This window comes from Haematobia irritans, chromosome 2 (assembly GCF_050003625.1).
Source record: "Haematobia irritans isolate KBUSLIRL chromosome 2, ASM5000362v1, whole genome shotgun sequence".
NCBI lineage: Eukaryota > Metazoa > Arthropoda > Insecta > Diptera > Muscidae > Haematobia > Haematobia irritans.
This window is the reverse complement of record NC_134398.1, coordinates 117,938,376-117,955,593: the sequence shown is the minus strand read 5'-3', so window position 1 is coordinate 117,955,593 and position 17,218 is coordinate 117,938,376. Positions and strand designations below refer to the sequence as shown.

The following is a 17,218-nucleotide window of genomic DNA, read 5'->3' as shown; positions in this document are numbered from 1 at the left end:
CAAACATTCCAAAAAATCAGAATTTTAATCACGTACCCGAATTATGTTCTCATATGATGAACTTGTGAAGTACTCAACTCAATATTGCCAGGTACTTCGGCATTAGCATAACAAACCCGTCGTCGCCAGGAACCATAGAAGGTTTGGTGTTGTTACTGACATTGGTAACTTCGGCTAAGGTAAGCTTTGATGTGTCGATGGCTCGGAGACCACGAAAGCGACGAATGACTGTTGTATATTTGGTATGTCATTCTTTTTGCTGAAAAGCCGTGCGCATCTCTTCAGATCAATCACAACCACGTCGCCAAAAGTGACCCTTGTAGCGGGGTTAGACAGGGATTTTGATGTTGATGACAACTGTACCCATGCCTAGCTTACATTGATTCAGGTTATAATGCTAAATATTTTCCGTTTGTGCTCGACGACTTTCTTACCAATCGCAAGATTCAGTTCCCTGATTGTAGAATCAGCAGATTTAGCACGGTGGGCCTTATCACGCTTTTCTGCGAGTCCAGTAGAGGCTGCTGCAGTGATTATATCCTGGAAGCCGTCCCAATTGACTTTCTTTTGTTTGATATACGTCCGGCATTCAGAAGTTATGAAATCGAGGGGTCAGTCAAAGGTAAGAGTTTTGGGGACGTGGTTTAATCTCAGTGAAATGCGGGTTGGCAGGATACGTTATTTATCAGACGAGGCGACGCTAAGGAAATGTCTGGCAAAATGTTGCTGTCGTTAACACAGCATCATGTCACTTAGTCAGTATGACTACAATACCACAGCGATATTACGCCGTAGCAGTTCCGGAAGTGTACCCATACCAGGCACCGGATACTCGTCACCGAAACCGAACGGTGCTGAATCTGGTTTCGGCACACTGAATAACACTGTGGTCCGGAATTTCCCTCTTTTGTTCGTCGCTGACCAGAAGTAAACGGGGAATGCAACCACTCCAATCCAAAAAATTTAAAGAAGCAACATTTACACTTATGTGGCCGCCGCTGCCTGATGTGTTGGAACCATCAATCCGGCACTGAGAGCCCGCCGCCGTTAGATTGCATATCACTGTCTCCATCGACTTATCTCATTATGTTCCTATAAATTAAATTTCTCTCACTATGGAAATTAAGTCGCATATTTTTACATCGAAACATATGAATGAGGAAGATGGTATTTGGAAATACGTGAAGACCAATACTTCTATTCCCATAATTATTCGAAGGATTCTCTGTATGATATCCCTAAATTTTTATGGAAATTTTACTTTAACTACAAGGGGGTATGCTGATGTAGTTATCCACATTGTGTAAGGAGAGTAAAAAATTTTTGAAGCATCATACACAAGAACTGGAGTTAGAACTCCCACTAGGCGATTGCAACTGTTCATATACACTGAAAAAACAGTGAACCCTTTTCCATTGCAAAATGAACTAAACTGTAGTAATATTGTCATTATTTGTCCCTTAAGATTTTTTTCAACTTGTCTAGTTTATAATTCTCTTAAATTGTAGTTCATCTATAACATTGTATTTTAGTTCATTTTTACAACACCATGAGATCTATATATCCCTACCAAGTTATGAAGTCAGTATTATTTTGGTTTACTTGCTTATTTTTAGGGAAACCTGATAATAAAAATTGGTTATCAGTCTCTTTAAAATCTCGACGACTAAACTATTTTGAAATCAATCATTGCACAATACAGAGAAATTAAATAATTAAAGGAACAACAAACCGTTTTACTATTATGAAAATTTTCATACATTAAAATTAAACTTTCTTTAAGCAAAAGTACTTTATTATAAAAACTTATAATGAAAGTTCTTAATACAATGTTTTTTGTGAATAAAAATTATGACCACGTGGAACAAGAAAGTAGTTCATTTGAACTCGCTGTTTGGACATTTTGACTTATCCGTTTTTTATTCATCGTAGGTAAATTTTTCACATATCCTGCTGGAAAAAATGGAAACAATAATGAAAATTGTTAAAAATTAATACCATGTAATGAAATATTATTTTTAATTCTTCATTTTAGCTTGTAACTTACCATATTTGGGGGCATTTTATCAAATGGTGTAAGGAATTCAACTTTTCTTTGGAAAACGTATCTCATAAAATTTTTACCTGAAACAATTAGAGAAATAATGAAGTATTCTAAATAAACTCATAAAACTGTGTTGTTATCGATGTGAAGGATATAATAAAATAAATATTCTAGTTGAAAGAAAGCCACAGTTTTAATATAAAACTTACCAATTCTCTATTAAATTGTACGCTGAGGGGAAATATAAAAAGTTGTCCAAATTTATTTGGGTTACTCTGAAATTAAATATTTATTTTTTACATTAAATAAAATTATTAAATAGGTTTTCAAAAAATCTAATGAAAAAAAATAATAATATGCATAAAAATATTATGGTTAACCCTAGACAGTCATCATTCGTCAAAATGACGACACGTAATTTCATTTTCGATTTAAAATGCATTTAAGTCTATTGGGAAATGGTAAATTTTAAGTTATACTAATTCGACCGTTTTATCAATTTTTGTTTTATACTAATTAAAACCAAATTAAATAAGAAAATAAATTCAGTTTTGGTTCACTTTTTCGCTCACGGTGAAAATTATAGCATCTTGAAATGAGCCGTAGTCAAAATGACAAAGGATGACGTTAATGTACAAAAAATAAGAACGACTATCCAGGGTTAAAAGAAAGTTAAAGAATCCTTACCAATTCACTATTAAATTACAGGCAAAGGAGTACTAAAAATTTGTCCAAATTTTTAAGGGGTTATTCTGAAATTAAATATTTGTTTTTACATTAAAAATATTACATTGGTTTCCAAAAAATTTGATTAAAGAAATAGTAAAGTAAGGTATTAAAAACCTGTACTTTTGATGATAAAAAGGTCACAAAAACGTAAATATTCTAGTTGAAATAAAGCCAATTTTTGAAAGAAAACAATTTTCTATTTTTTAAATTTGTTCGAATCCATCTGGAGTTGCTCTGAAATTAAATATTGCTTTTACAACAAAGAAAAACATTAAACTGGCTTCCAAAAAAAATTAATTAACAAATAATAATATACATAAACAATTTTCTTTTTAAAAGAAAGTCATATTAAAAAAATACTTACCAATTTATAAATACGCTGAGATATAACAAAAATTTTCCAAATTCATCTGGAATTGAATATTAATTTTTTACATAGTAGAATAATAAAAATTTCAATACACTTTCAATTTCAACATATTTTCCTAAATATTCTTAATAACTTTTTTCTAAACTACCGATAAAATATTAATAACTTCCATTTAAAAGGTTTAATAAACAAACACCAATATGTGTCTCAAAAATCCACAATATTCCATGCCTTTACATTCCCTTTTCCCTTGTTGCATATCTGCTTAAACGATGCAACAGCCCACGCCAACGCCAACTATACAACTGAAGCAAGCCAAACAAAACCAAGCAAAGCCAAAACATCCCTACAACAACAACAACACATGTGCCTTTATTGAAAACAACACCTCATCCAGCCAAATAAACCATCCGCGAATAACAAACACACACACACACAAACCACTAAATGAACAAAAATAAAAACAACCCCACGCTCATGTATACACAACAAAACGCAAGTAACATCATCTTTACATTAATCACATTCCACTACGCCGATAAAGATCTCTGTACTACGCATTAGTTTATCGCATCTGCTGACAATTTACTCTAAGAATAATATTCGCAAAGGCACCCCAGTTTATGAACGATGTAACGTTTAACTTAAAATTTGTAAAATTTTCATGAACTGTTATCTACCATTTTTGACGAAAATGTCTATAAATTTACTTACATGTGAACTAAAAATATTTCATTGGGTAATTTTTTACCAACAATTATTAACTATAGAAATTGTCAGTAAGAAATTACTATCCACTTTCAAGTTCATTTTTCGTAAAAAAATATTTTCTCATACAAAAAAATCTTATAGTAAATTGCACTTATTATTTACAAAATATTTTACAAGTAGTTTTATAGCATGACAAACGAATTTTTAACTACCAGTTAAGAAATTTTTTAAGGAAATTTCCATCGTATTTTGTAGGCCATGAACTAAATGATAGCTACTTAGAATTTGTAAAATTTCCTTTCGAGTAGTTAATTTTCGTTGAAGATACGAAAAATGAACTAAAATTCTGGAATATTCTTGTAATAAATTATTGTAAATTTACGAGACACTTTTTTTCTGTGTACCATTGAATATTTACTTACCTTAGAGTGGCTAACTTCTGTAACATATCCTCCCTTGATAAACATTTAAAGTTGACTATACATTTATAATTTAATTAGGATACAAGTTATTGAGTGCTCCTTCAAAATCTAGAAAACCACAATTGTGTATTTCATCGATAATAAAGTCGAATTTGATTATAAAACTAAAATGTATTCAAAAATAGGAGGTATCTTTCATACACCATTTTAAAAACGCATTTTACTTGATTTACGGCATAATTTATACTTGAAGTCGAGTTTAACACGTTTTCAAAGGATCCTAATACCACATGATGATAAAACTGAAAAACGCATATATTCAAATTTGTTCCCAGTATCATATACGGAAAACTCAAAATGAGTTTAAATGCTTCTTATTGTTATTCAACGCTATTTCGGATCGGAATCATTAGTGCAAAGACCAAATCTTTAGAGCAAACATTTTTCCAGTGATCGAAAATATTCCTCTCCAGAACAACTCCGATTTCTGTATAAACTGTTTTCATGTCCTGTAAAATATAACTTGGCTAGATATACTTCCTTCGTATGATATTTTTATGCTCATTCATATTTAACATACATTCTCGTCGAACACTGCACCCCAATGCTGACGATGATGACTTCACTGTAGTGGCGTTGAGGGTAATTCGAACGTGTATAGATTTCACCTTTGTACGTTTTGGACGTTTTTGTGTGTCATATCCTGACTTCATTCTGTTGTGGGCCTAGTAGATGATGATATGTGACGCAGTACAATGACATATATTTTGGCAGTAGTTTCCACGTCTTTTGTTACTCCTCTATTCCTCTTCATGGACAGAATGGTTGGCTGGTTGGTTGGCTTTAATTTTGTTTTGTCATAATTTTGATTGAGCACACGTCAAAGAGATATGCTTGTAATGCATTTTGACTACACATATGATTGACTTTGTAGACGCCTTCGTCATTTTGGCATTTATCTTCACTCTATGTGAAATGTTTGTATTGTCTTGGCCCATTTATTTTCGATGGAAGTTAATAAGAAAGGATAACGTAGTAATTATTTGATAGGACCCTATTCTTAAAGTGACAAAAAAAAATTATTATTATTTCCGAAAAGTTATTATATGGTCAAGTTAGAAATACAATGGTATGAAAATTCTTAGTCGATCAAGGGTCGACTTAAACTCCATTGATCGACTTTTCGTTCGTCTTGTCATCACATTTATTATTCCAAAACTAGGGAATATCAGAATGGAATTTGTAGTTTAACTCGGATACATTTTATTTAAATATTTGTATAATATTAAAGAAAAAATTCAATAGAGTTAAAAACGCATTAAACATTTAACTAATTGAGTTTTTAAATCATTGGATTGAAGGTTAAAAAGCTTCAAATATAGGCTAAGCTTCAAATAAGAACAAAATGTTATTTTTGGATGGGGAACATGGAACATTTTTATCGCAAAAATGGTTGTCGAAATAAGATTTATAATGTCCGAGAAAGAGTTGCGACAAACATGTTACATGTTCACCGTCCACAAATAACATTTTGCTCTAGGAAGTTATCATATTCCTTCTGTGGGTGTGGTTTGAGGATTTTGCTGCCTTAATGTAAAGTTTTTAGCAGCCTTAATTAAGTTAAATAAAGAAAAAAATTTTCACTTGGTAGTGACCTATCCGTAAATACGCGCAAAAAGAAAATATTCCGCAATGACATTTTAGCATATAATTTTTGTGACAACCCCTGACGGCTTTTACAAGATTTAAAAACAATTTAATAAATTCTAGCTCTAAGAAGAGCACTTTCGCCTCAGACCTTAGACATTCGAATAGGACCCAGTTCCTCCTTTCATTTGTACCACACAATGGCCACCCAAAATACCGGCACCCAATCCGTTGGACTTTTGTCCTTGGGGCATTTAGGAGTTTAGGTTGGCACTAAAAACGAGGAAGGTTAGGTTAGGTTAAAGTGGCAGCCCGATTAAGATTCAGGCTCACTTAGACTATTCAGTCCATTGTGATACCACATTAAATAAAAGTACCTATTACATATGGGCACTTCTAGTTTTAACCGTTGAACCTTCTCGATTATTTTCTTCTGTTGAACCAACCAGATTGTTCCAAAAACATTAGCAGACTGCTTAAGTTAACGTTTTCCAGGTCCGCTAGTAATCTGAAGCTATATGCCCCTAAAATTTGCTTACGCCTTACACAAAATGCAGGACACTCACACAAGAGGTGTTTTATTGATTCCTTTTCCTCCGCATCATGACAGCTCATACAATAGTCATTATACTTCGCACCAATAGTTTTTGGAGGAAAGTGGTGATCATCTCCAGACTGGAGGTTCGACGGGATGGGGCAAACTTCCCCAGAGCCATTCTCGTGCAGCTTTGACCACCGTTTGAAGGCCATAATTCGTTCCAAAAAGCAGTCAATTCGGCCAAATCGAAACTGGTTCTAAAAAGAAGACGCATTTCTTTGATACAGAGGTTTTTCTTTATCCAAAAGTGGATAAACCTTTCAACGAAGTTGTTTTGTCCTTATATAGATTCGACTTAAATTTGGTTATCTTTACCGCATTACGGTCAACTTGGCATTTGAAGAAAAGTTGTTCAAAATTAATGAAATCGTCGTTGACCATTTGTATTTTGACTAAAAAGCCAAAAAGTGTTCAAAAAGAGATTTTTTCAACACTTTCTACTAAAAACTTTTTTACTTGAAACATAGCTTAATTTCTACTTGAAATAAGCAAAACAAACGAATAAATTCAAATTTGTTTCTTAGTATCAAGTACGCAAAACTCAAATATAAAAGAGAATTAAAGGTAACCTTAATAAAATTCTCCTCTTCTTCGGCTACACTTATGTATTCAATAAAGTTCATTATAAATATAACAAGTATATACGGCTGTAAGTTCGGCCAGGCCGAATCTTATGTACCCTCTACCATGGATTGCGTAGAAACTTCTACGAAAGTCTGTCATCCACAATCGAATTAATTGGGTTGTGGGATCTTAAAACTTTTTAACATCGTTTTCTAAATTGTGAGTTAGTCCATACGTGGTATATATTAGACAAGAAAGGTATGTATAGGTAAGTCTACAAATAATTACGAATCGATATGGACATTTGCACGGTACATAGAGAGCCAGAATTGAAATATGGGGTCGCTTATATGCGGGCTAAATACAATTATGAACTTGATATAGACCAATTTTTGTGTGATTGGGGATCTATTTATCTGAGTGCTATATATAACTATAGACCGATATGGACCTAGTTAGGCATGGTTGTTAATGGCCATATACTAGCACAATGTACCAAATTTCAATTGACTCGGATGAAATTTGCTCCTCCAAGTAACTCCAAAACCAAATCTCGGGATCGGTTTATATGAGGGAGGGTTAGGTTAGGTTAGATAATGTGGCAGCCCGATGTATCAGGCTCACTTAGACTATTCAGTCCATTGTGATACCACAGTGGTTGTTAAATATCATGTACTAAATTCAAGTACCAAATTTCAACCGAATCGGAAGAATTTTGCTGTTCCAAGGGGCTCCGGAGGTCAAATCTGTGGATCGGTTTATATGGGGGCTATATATATTTATGGATCGATTTCGACCAAATTTTGCATGGGTGTTTGAGGCCATATATTAACACCACATACCAAATTTCAACAGAATCGGTTGGATTTTGCTCTTCCACGAGGCTCCTGAGGTCAAATCTGGGGATCGGTTTATATGGGGGCTATATATAATTATGGAGCGATGTGGACCAATTTTTGCATGGTTGTTAGAGACCATATACCAACACCATGTACCAAATTTCAGCCGGATCGGATGAAATTTGTTTCTCTTAGAGGCTCCGAAAGCCAAATCGGGGGATCGGTTTATATGGGGCTATATATAATTATGAACCGATGTGGACCAATTTTTGCATGGTTGTTAGAGACCATATACGAACACCATGTACCAAATTTCAGCCGGATCGGATGAAATTTGTTTCTCTTAGAGGCTCCGAAAGCCAAATCGGGGGATCGGTTTATATGGGGGCTATATATAATTATGGACCGATGTGGACCAATTATTGTGTGGTTGTTAGAGACTATATACTAACACCATGTACCAAATTTCAGCCAGATCGGATGAAATTTGCTTCTCTTAGAGAGTCTGAAAGCCAAATTTGGGGGCCCGTTTATATGGGGGCTATACGTAAAAGTGGACCGATATGGCCCGTTTGCAATACCATCCGACCTACATCAATAGCAACTACTTGTGCCAAGTTTCAAGTCGATAGCTTGTTTCGTTCGGAAGTTAGCGTGATTTCAACAGACGGACGGACGGACATGCTCAGATCGACTCAGAATTTCACCACGACCCAGAATATATATACTTTATGGGGTCTTAGAGCAATATTTCGATGTGTTACAAATGGAATGACAAAGTTAATATACCCCCATCCTATGGTGGAGGGTATAAAAATTAGTTGAAGTTCTATGAAAAATACGACAAAATGTTTTCCTAAAATGAAAATAAAAATTCAATTAATGTGATCTGTACTTTGCACTGAAAAAAATGTTGACGTGAGACCAAAGATTTCATGTCCTTAAAATACAAAGGCAAATTTTGCTTAGCATAGAAGACGCATTTTTCTAATATAAAGTTTTTTCCTTGCCTGAAAGTCAATAAACTTTTCAATGAAGCCGTATTGTCCTTATAACTAAGTGATTTGACTTAAAAATGGATATCATAACATGAAATAAAAAAATTTGGGCTAAGGTTAACTTTACATTAATAATTCATAAAAATTCTTTAAAATTATTGAAATTGTCTTTAAATTTGTTGTCTCTTTGCATCTTGACTACAAAGCGAAAAATCGTTCAAAAATAGGACATGTTTTTCAACACTTTATTGTAACCCTTTCGACCCTAAAGTTGCCTGTGGGCAACTTTTTATATTTTGAGACTAACTGTCAGCGTTGTTTTTGTTCATAAAACTGTAACGGTATTTAAAGCTAAAAGTGTTCTCTTTACGTTGAATTAAAAAAAAGCTAAATTGGTTGTCATATAACAAGTTTATTTTCATTAATTACGAACGTGCCTCAAGAAAAAAATATTTGCGACTTTGGAAAACGGTTTTTATAAATGAGATTTTTTCAAAAATTACCATAAATTAAAGGTTTTATTAACCCTGTTGTAATACATATCAAATAAAATATTTGTGGAAGTCAAATCTTAGAATCGTAAAAAAACAACAAGTGAGAAATTTTTAAAATTGAATAGTTGCCTATGGGCAACTTTGGGCAATTGTGGTAGTAAAATTACATATTTTAGGATATGGGACCTAGAGAAAAAAGGTTTGAAAAACAATGATAAATTTTGGACTTCGATTGGGATGACGAGGAAGTGACGAGGAATGCGGCAATAGCGTGGAAGACATATCCGCAGTGCTGAGGAGGAATTTGAAAGGAATCGTAAAAACGGAAGAAGCCATAGATATCAGCCTTCTTGGCTGGATTTTTTAGACCGCCAATTAAACTGGCATGGGTTCAGACCAAAAAAAAACATTTTCGTGAATCACGCATGATTCATGCGAAGCCGTGAATGAAGTTTAAACTAAATCTCCTGAATGTGCGTGAACGGGACTAAACAAAAATTTGTCGTGCGTGAGCAAAAATCAAATTATGTTCGTGATTTGCGTGGTGAGTAAAATTTCTCCGAATTCACCCTCACGATTAAAATTTACGTTCACGATCCAATTCACGCTCACGATAAAATTGACGTTACGATAAAATTCACATTCACGTTAAGACAGACACGGGGGAAAAACACATTCACGAACAAAATCACATTCACGATGCAAGCTCACCGATTTTAATCACCTTCAGGGATTTTATCACGCTTAATATTTCAATAGCGTCCGTTGTATGATTGTGAAACACATTTGAATTTTGCTAATGGTTCCGTCTTGAGTTATGAATGTTACCTACTGATCACTAACTGCAGCGAGTCATGAGATTTGTTGTGAATCACGCCAATAGTCGTGTTCCGAAAAATTTTCTGAGTCACGAGATTTTTGTGAATTACGAAAAATGTGATGAATCATGCAGGAGCGTGAGGTATAAACTTTGTTTTTCATTTCGTGAATTTGCGTGAACGTGAATTCCTACCTACATGGCGTGCGTGAGTACAAATATTTCTTCGTGAATGCGCGTGAGCGTAAGTGAAATATCACTCACGCGCACATCTAAGTATATATTTACTGTAATAATAACAAAAAATTTAAAAAAAAATCAATAAAACATAATACGTCTATAATTACAAAACAAACCATTTTATAGTTACAATTGCCCAAAGTTTCCCACAGGCAAAATTCTCTACCGCCCAAACAAATGGGCGTGGAGACCTGAAATTTTGGCTAGACGCTTCTTAAATGACTTAAACATGATTAAGAGTATAAATTTTTTTTAGCGATATCTATAAAAATTCGGGGTCGAAAGGGTTAAAAACGGGTTTTCTACTGGAAGCCGAGTCTGCATTTGGAAAATAAAGTTGTTGAATTTGGAAAATAAAGTTGTTGAATTTGGAAAATAAAGAATTGTGTCTTAAAACTATCCTTACTTGTATTCTCCGTTCTTTTTTTTAAAGTAAAGACAAAATCTTTGGAACCGGGCACGCTTTTTTTCAGTGTGTGTTCGATTTTATTAAACATTAATAGTTGAGATACTCTTTGGATCCAGGAATATCTTTAAGAATATTCATATCACTTTAAGGGACATCAAACCAAATACTTGTTAGTACAATGGAATCCTATGGTGGAGGGTTTAAGTGATTTCAACTTTAAATCCATCACTTATTTTAATTGTCTAAGGATCAACAATAAAAAATTGTTTCATATAAAATTGCTCGATTTTCTATTACAAAAATTTTAAAACAAATGCTTAGATCATTGGTTGGCATATAAATATGCAGTATATATATTTAACTATGGAAAATCCGGGAAGTATTTTTCTTTTTCAACCATATCTCTTTTCTAAGAACCAAAAAAAAAAAAACACAAGAAATGAATATGCTAGCAATTGCTGCTAAATTCATAATATTTATAACAAATATGAAAAAGACTTCATTAAAAATGTATGAGGACAAAATGTGTCATGGCAAAACAGAAAATGTTCAACATTTAATCATAAAGTGAAGCCAAGGACTACAACTTGAAGATGTACGAGTATGCAAGGAGATGGCAATTTCTAAAGAAGGATAGCCTCCCTTTCGGTTGCTTGGATGGCAAAATGGATGGATGAAAGAATAATATTTTATTCGTTTGTCTTTAATGAATAACATTTCATATCTCTTTCTTGTTGTTGATATTATCTTTGAGGATATTTTATTTAAATCTTTCATCCTCTGACATTCGTATAGTATTCATATAAATATGTATGTGTACACAAAACTCACACACATCCACACTCATACTCCATAAATTTGTGTTTTATATTTTTCATTCCATTTTCTGTGGGAAAATACAATAACGAAAGAGCCAAAAAACAAACATTGAGGAGAGTAATGTAAATTAAAGTACACTTTTCATCATTCGCATGAACATGAATTCGAATAAGACAATTCGGAATGAACAGGGTGAACCAAAGGCTTATTTGCGGGTTCAACTTGCATTTAGTACAATTCCAAACATACATTCAACCATAAGTTTACTTGGATCCAAAGATTTGGACTTTCCCTTAAGAATTTTGGTAATGATTCCGAGCCAAAGATTCGTCTTCTTTAAAATAAAGATATTTTTTAACGACCTCTGTGGCCTTAAATCTAGGATCAATAAAATTAAAGTTAGGATACAGATAGACTGATCAAAACCGGTTTGTCTTCTTATACTAATTGCCGGTTTTCGTGAAAATTGCATTTTCGGGGGCCTTCGGTTTTTAAATTTTCATTGTAAATTTGTCAATTTAATGCCAAAATAAGACAAATACATCTGTGCATTTTAATAACCTGCACCGAAAAAATTTGGTGGAAATTGGTTCAGATTTAGATACTCCCATATATATCTCAGATTGAAATTAAATTTTCACTCTGAGACCACAGTTTACTGAAATTTTGAACAGGTACCAGAAATAACATTCTAGCTACGCATGCCGAGTTTGGTTGAAATCGGTTCAGATTTAGATATAGCCCCCATATATATCTTACGCCCGATATGCACATATATGACTGTAGAAGCCAGATTTTTTCACTGATTTGCTTCAAATTTTGCACAAGAAGTATATTTGATAGTATCGTCAAGTGTGCCAAGTTTGATTTAAATCGGTTCAGATTTAGGTATAGTCCCATATACTCGTAAACGTACATTTGCAGAAATGCATTATTTTACCCGAGTTAGTGACGTTTAGTGCAAGTTTTTGGCTCATTTGGCTAAGCACGGGTATAAATATGATATATCGTTGGAAAGGTATTTGAGAGAGCTTTATTTTTATGTAATTGGAAAGAACAAAACTTCGAAACCTTAAAGTTTTTGGGACACGGAACAATTTTTTTCAAAAATTCCGATATTTGGGAATTAAAAATATGAATTGAAACCTTAATAACTTTTGATCTAATTGTGATATCAGTATGATTTTTATTGATTTTTTCAGGGAAAATTGTGTTACGAAATATTGCTGAATACACCATTCCCAAAATTGGTATCAAAAATCCCCAAAATCCTTAAAGTGGGGACATATATTGAAAACACGTTATTTTTTGTAATTTGCATATTTCTCAGCTGTTAGGATGTTGAAACCTTTTACAGTTAGTTAGTGGACACACAGGGCTTTTTAGAAAACAGATCGGCTTAGCAATCGGTGCTTTGCCGAATGAGAATTTTTGAAAGCAAAATTTTTTCTTTTTGAAAAATTTCCGATTTTGGGAGGAGAAGAACTCATATAGTACTCGACCGAAATGGCCGATAAAAGCTTAAAACGTATCCTTATTTGGTGGTCTACAAGTAAAAAAGGATTGGGAGAAGTCTATAAAAAAATGTTACGGCAGAAAGAATGTATGTGCCTTTTTCCAAAAAAATGGCCAAAATTCGATTTTCTTTTGAAATTCTAATTTATGGACTTTATAACTTTTAATCTAAAGCACATAAGCACGTAGAATTTTATAGGGAATGCAGTTAAGAAGAAAAATTACGAATTCATTCAAAAACGGAACTTCTACGTTCAAAACACTGACCGCACTTTGTCAAAATCTTGCAAAAAAATAAATTGTGGGGCCTAACGGGGAATGATAGTTGCACACGCACTTTTTTATAGAGCTTTACAACTTTTTTATAGAGCTTTACAAGTTCTACCCAGCAAAGAAAAAATCATCGAAATCGGTTAAAAATTGCGGAGTTTACAGCTAAAACAAAATTTCATATCCCCGAGGTGACCAACTTTCAACGCCTACAGGTCAGCCCGTGGACCCACTAGAGGAAAACACTTCAGCTTTCACACACAGAAAAAAAAATTATGTTGATATCTTTATCTGTTCATAAGTTATAGAATTATTTCCAAAAAAAAGGCGATTTGGAGCCACTGTGCGCCGTTCGGACTCGGCTATAAAAAGGAGGTCCCTTGTCATTGAGCTTAACATAGAACTGGGCAGCACTAAGTGATAAGAGAGAAGTTCACCACTGTGGTATCACAATGGACTGAATAGTTTAAGTGAGCCTGAAATATCGGGCTGTCACTATACCTAACCTAACCTAATAAAGCTAACATATTCACGTACAAGCAAATGCCAGTTTACAAATCCGAATATCCGAATGTCAGTTTATAATGGATACTTCAAAGTAAAAAAGGTTTTCTTAATTTGAAAAAAATTAAACCAAAGTTTCTAGATCCTCACAAAAAGTCTTCGATTTAATATTTCAGTTATTTTAAGGACGATTTCTTTAAATCAAAAATGCGTTTCATTACTTTAGGGAAAATTGGCCTTAGTTCATTCATAAATAATTTTGAACCTATATATATCAATTTTCGCCTAGTAACTGGATCGGGTCGGATGAAATTTGTTTCTCCATGAGGCTCCAGAAGTCAAATCTTGACAGTCGGTTTATATGGGGGCTATAAATAAATATGGACCGATATGGACCAATTTATGCATGGAGAGGGCACATAGTAACATCATGTACCAAATTTCGAATGGAATTGGCTGCTTCAAGAGACTCCGGAAGTTAAATTTGGGGATTTGTATACATAGAGCTATACCTAAAATGGTCCGATACGGCTCATTTGCAATACAATCAATAAGTGATACTTGGCAAAGTTTCAAGTCGATAGATTGTTTCGAACGGAAGTTAGCGTGATTTAAACAGATGGATATAGCTAGAATGAATTCTACCACGATCCAGAATATATATAGAGGAGGAAAAATAATTATATACATATGAACCATAAAATTTTATTAATATTTTATTAATTTATATACATATGAACCATAAAACTTTATTAATTTAAATTTCGCACAATGTAGTTCAATATTTTTAAAATTTACCAAAAATGTGCTCATCTTCAACTTCGAGTGGCCTTAAAGGTGGATAATAAATTACAATCGCCATTTTTCACGATTACTTTTTTTTTAATAATCCATTTTAAAGTATATAAACTTTATGAAAATTTGATTTGGGCTATTCCGAATCAAGTTAGAATAAAATTTAAATCACAGATTTAGAATTATATACTTTTTTACATATTTTTGTTTTTTTTTTTTTTTTTGAGTTAGCCGCTAAGCTTGAACTTAATATCCACCCTAAAGATATATTTACAAATTCTCACTCTAATTTTTTCTTCCAAATACGAAATTTTCTTTAACAAGAGCACAAAAAATGAATAATGTTTATCAAATGTTCTTGAAATTGTGGAAAATCGAATTATCCAATTTTAGAAAAAGTCGAAACTCCCAAATTTAATGGAACCATTTTGATATAAAATTGGGTAGTGACTTTGGGTTTACCCTTTATGCTTGCTTTTCATCATGCGTAAACATGTATCACCAAGTGGAATCAAACATCATTTTATTATTACTTGCTTCTTTTCGAATCGAGGTAGTTGGTGTTCCTTGACTGCGAACATGGGAGAAATTCTTATGAAAAATACTCGTTCAACAACTACAGTGCAAATATAAATATACTACAGTATTCCCCGGTTTATATGGATAAGTAACATTAACTTTTCATGATTCAATACAGAAATACATGGTTAATTCATTTCCCCTAATTAGCCATATCGGTTAATTGCCTACAAATGTTAAATGTTAAGGACAGAAGTCCTTATAAGTTATTTCGAATAACTATCCGTGCAACACCACAAACATGTATTGCATGCAAATTTTTGTTTGGTGTGCTCCTAAAATAAACAAATATGGCAACTACAATCACCACCAATTTAAGTTGCCACACCGATGAAGAAATCGTTGAGGAGATATTGGTTGACAGCGCAAAGAATTTACCGGAGGATCGAATTTGCATCCCCGAATTTAAAAAAAGCACTAGCAGGACTTGTTGTTTTATCGAAGAAAGTGAGAACACCAATATTAAATATTACTTTAAATATGACCTAATGTTTAAAATTCAAATATGCTATTTTGTAGAATTGATCTCGTCTCTTTTACTTTTATTGCGATGAGCATTATTATTAATACATCTTTTCTTTATAACACTTTTTGTAAATCATGGAACAATTGTCCGGTTTGGGAAATTATGCACACTCGCTTATTTATTCATTTAAAGCTATATTTTTAATTTACCTCTTTGAGGTAATTAAACATGCATGAATAAATATCTCTCTCGGATAAATACCCAAAAGTTTGGAAAATTAAGCGGGGATTTCTGTAACAATAAAAAACATATGTCCACGTAAATTTACGTACAAAATTATGTGTCGATAAAATTTTTTCTGCAGATGTAGGTACATATATCAGGAATTTGATATATCGAAGTTTGTGCAAGTATTGATGATGGCGATGATTATGATGATCATCCATACATTCATATTGTATTTCAATTCAGGCAATATTCATTCATATGCAGACAAAGTATATTAATGCACGCAAAAGCTTTCCTATACAAACAGGACCGTTCGTATATTAAATATGCCAATGCGTACACAAAATGATAGTTCATAATTTCTGGATACCTTAGGTTGAGCCCGATTCCAAAGCTCGTATTTTCTACAAATTTTTTATAAATACAGAACAACCTGCCTAGTCCGGACAGATATAATTTCGATCTTAATAAGTTTAAAGTGGCAGCCCGATTTGATTTAGGCTCACTTAGATAATTCTGTCCGGACTACAGCATAAATAAATTTAAAGTAAAGATTTTACATATATATTTCGTATATATACATACACTCAAGAAAAAGAATCAACTCTCTATTTCACTAAAGCCAATTTAACTTTATTTTAGTTCATGGAATTATTATGTTTGGAGAAAGTTTTCTTTACTCTAATAATTTTTTGTGAACGTTAGTTAAATAAACTAAAAAACAGAAAAAAATTATACACAAATTAAGCATAAAGATTTACTAAATTCGTATTTCTCACAAAATAGTTCATTATTTCTTTGTTGGGAGCAGTATCCGAAATATAGCATATTTATCTGTGTTATATATTTGATCTGAACTAAAACCCATTTTCTTGCATCTCGACAGGTGAAAGATGACTTGATAATTCCTCACCGCGTGTATCCTGCAGACAAGCATTTCCAGCAGAAAACTTATCATGTCCCTTGATTTTTCTGTAAAAGTATATTGCTTTATTTTTTGTAATATCGGACGAACTGTGACAACACGCAAATTGACATTCCTCCTCCCTCACCTTTCGTTAGCATTCTTTTAGTTTCTAAAGACACGATAAAATAATGAACAATTGCTGCGACACAAACAAACAATAATTATTGTCCGGATTACAGAGGACAAATTTACA

General features: G+C 33.0%; 1 protein-coding gene across 1 annotated transcript in view; it reads left to right on the top strand.

Moving 5' to 3' along the window:
- The first annotated feature begins 745 nt into the window (after nucleotides 1-745).
- LOC142225021 (uncharacterized) overlaps nucleotides 746-17,218 on the top strand; it is a 56,526-nt gene continuing 40,053 nt past the window's right edge. Inside the window, exon 1 of the mRNA XM_075294797.1 lies at nucleotides 746-927. Coding sequence (XP_075150912.1) covers nucleotides 746-927 — 182 coding nt within the window. The remainder of the gene's footprint in view (nucleotides 928-17,218) is intronic.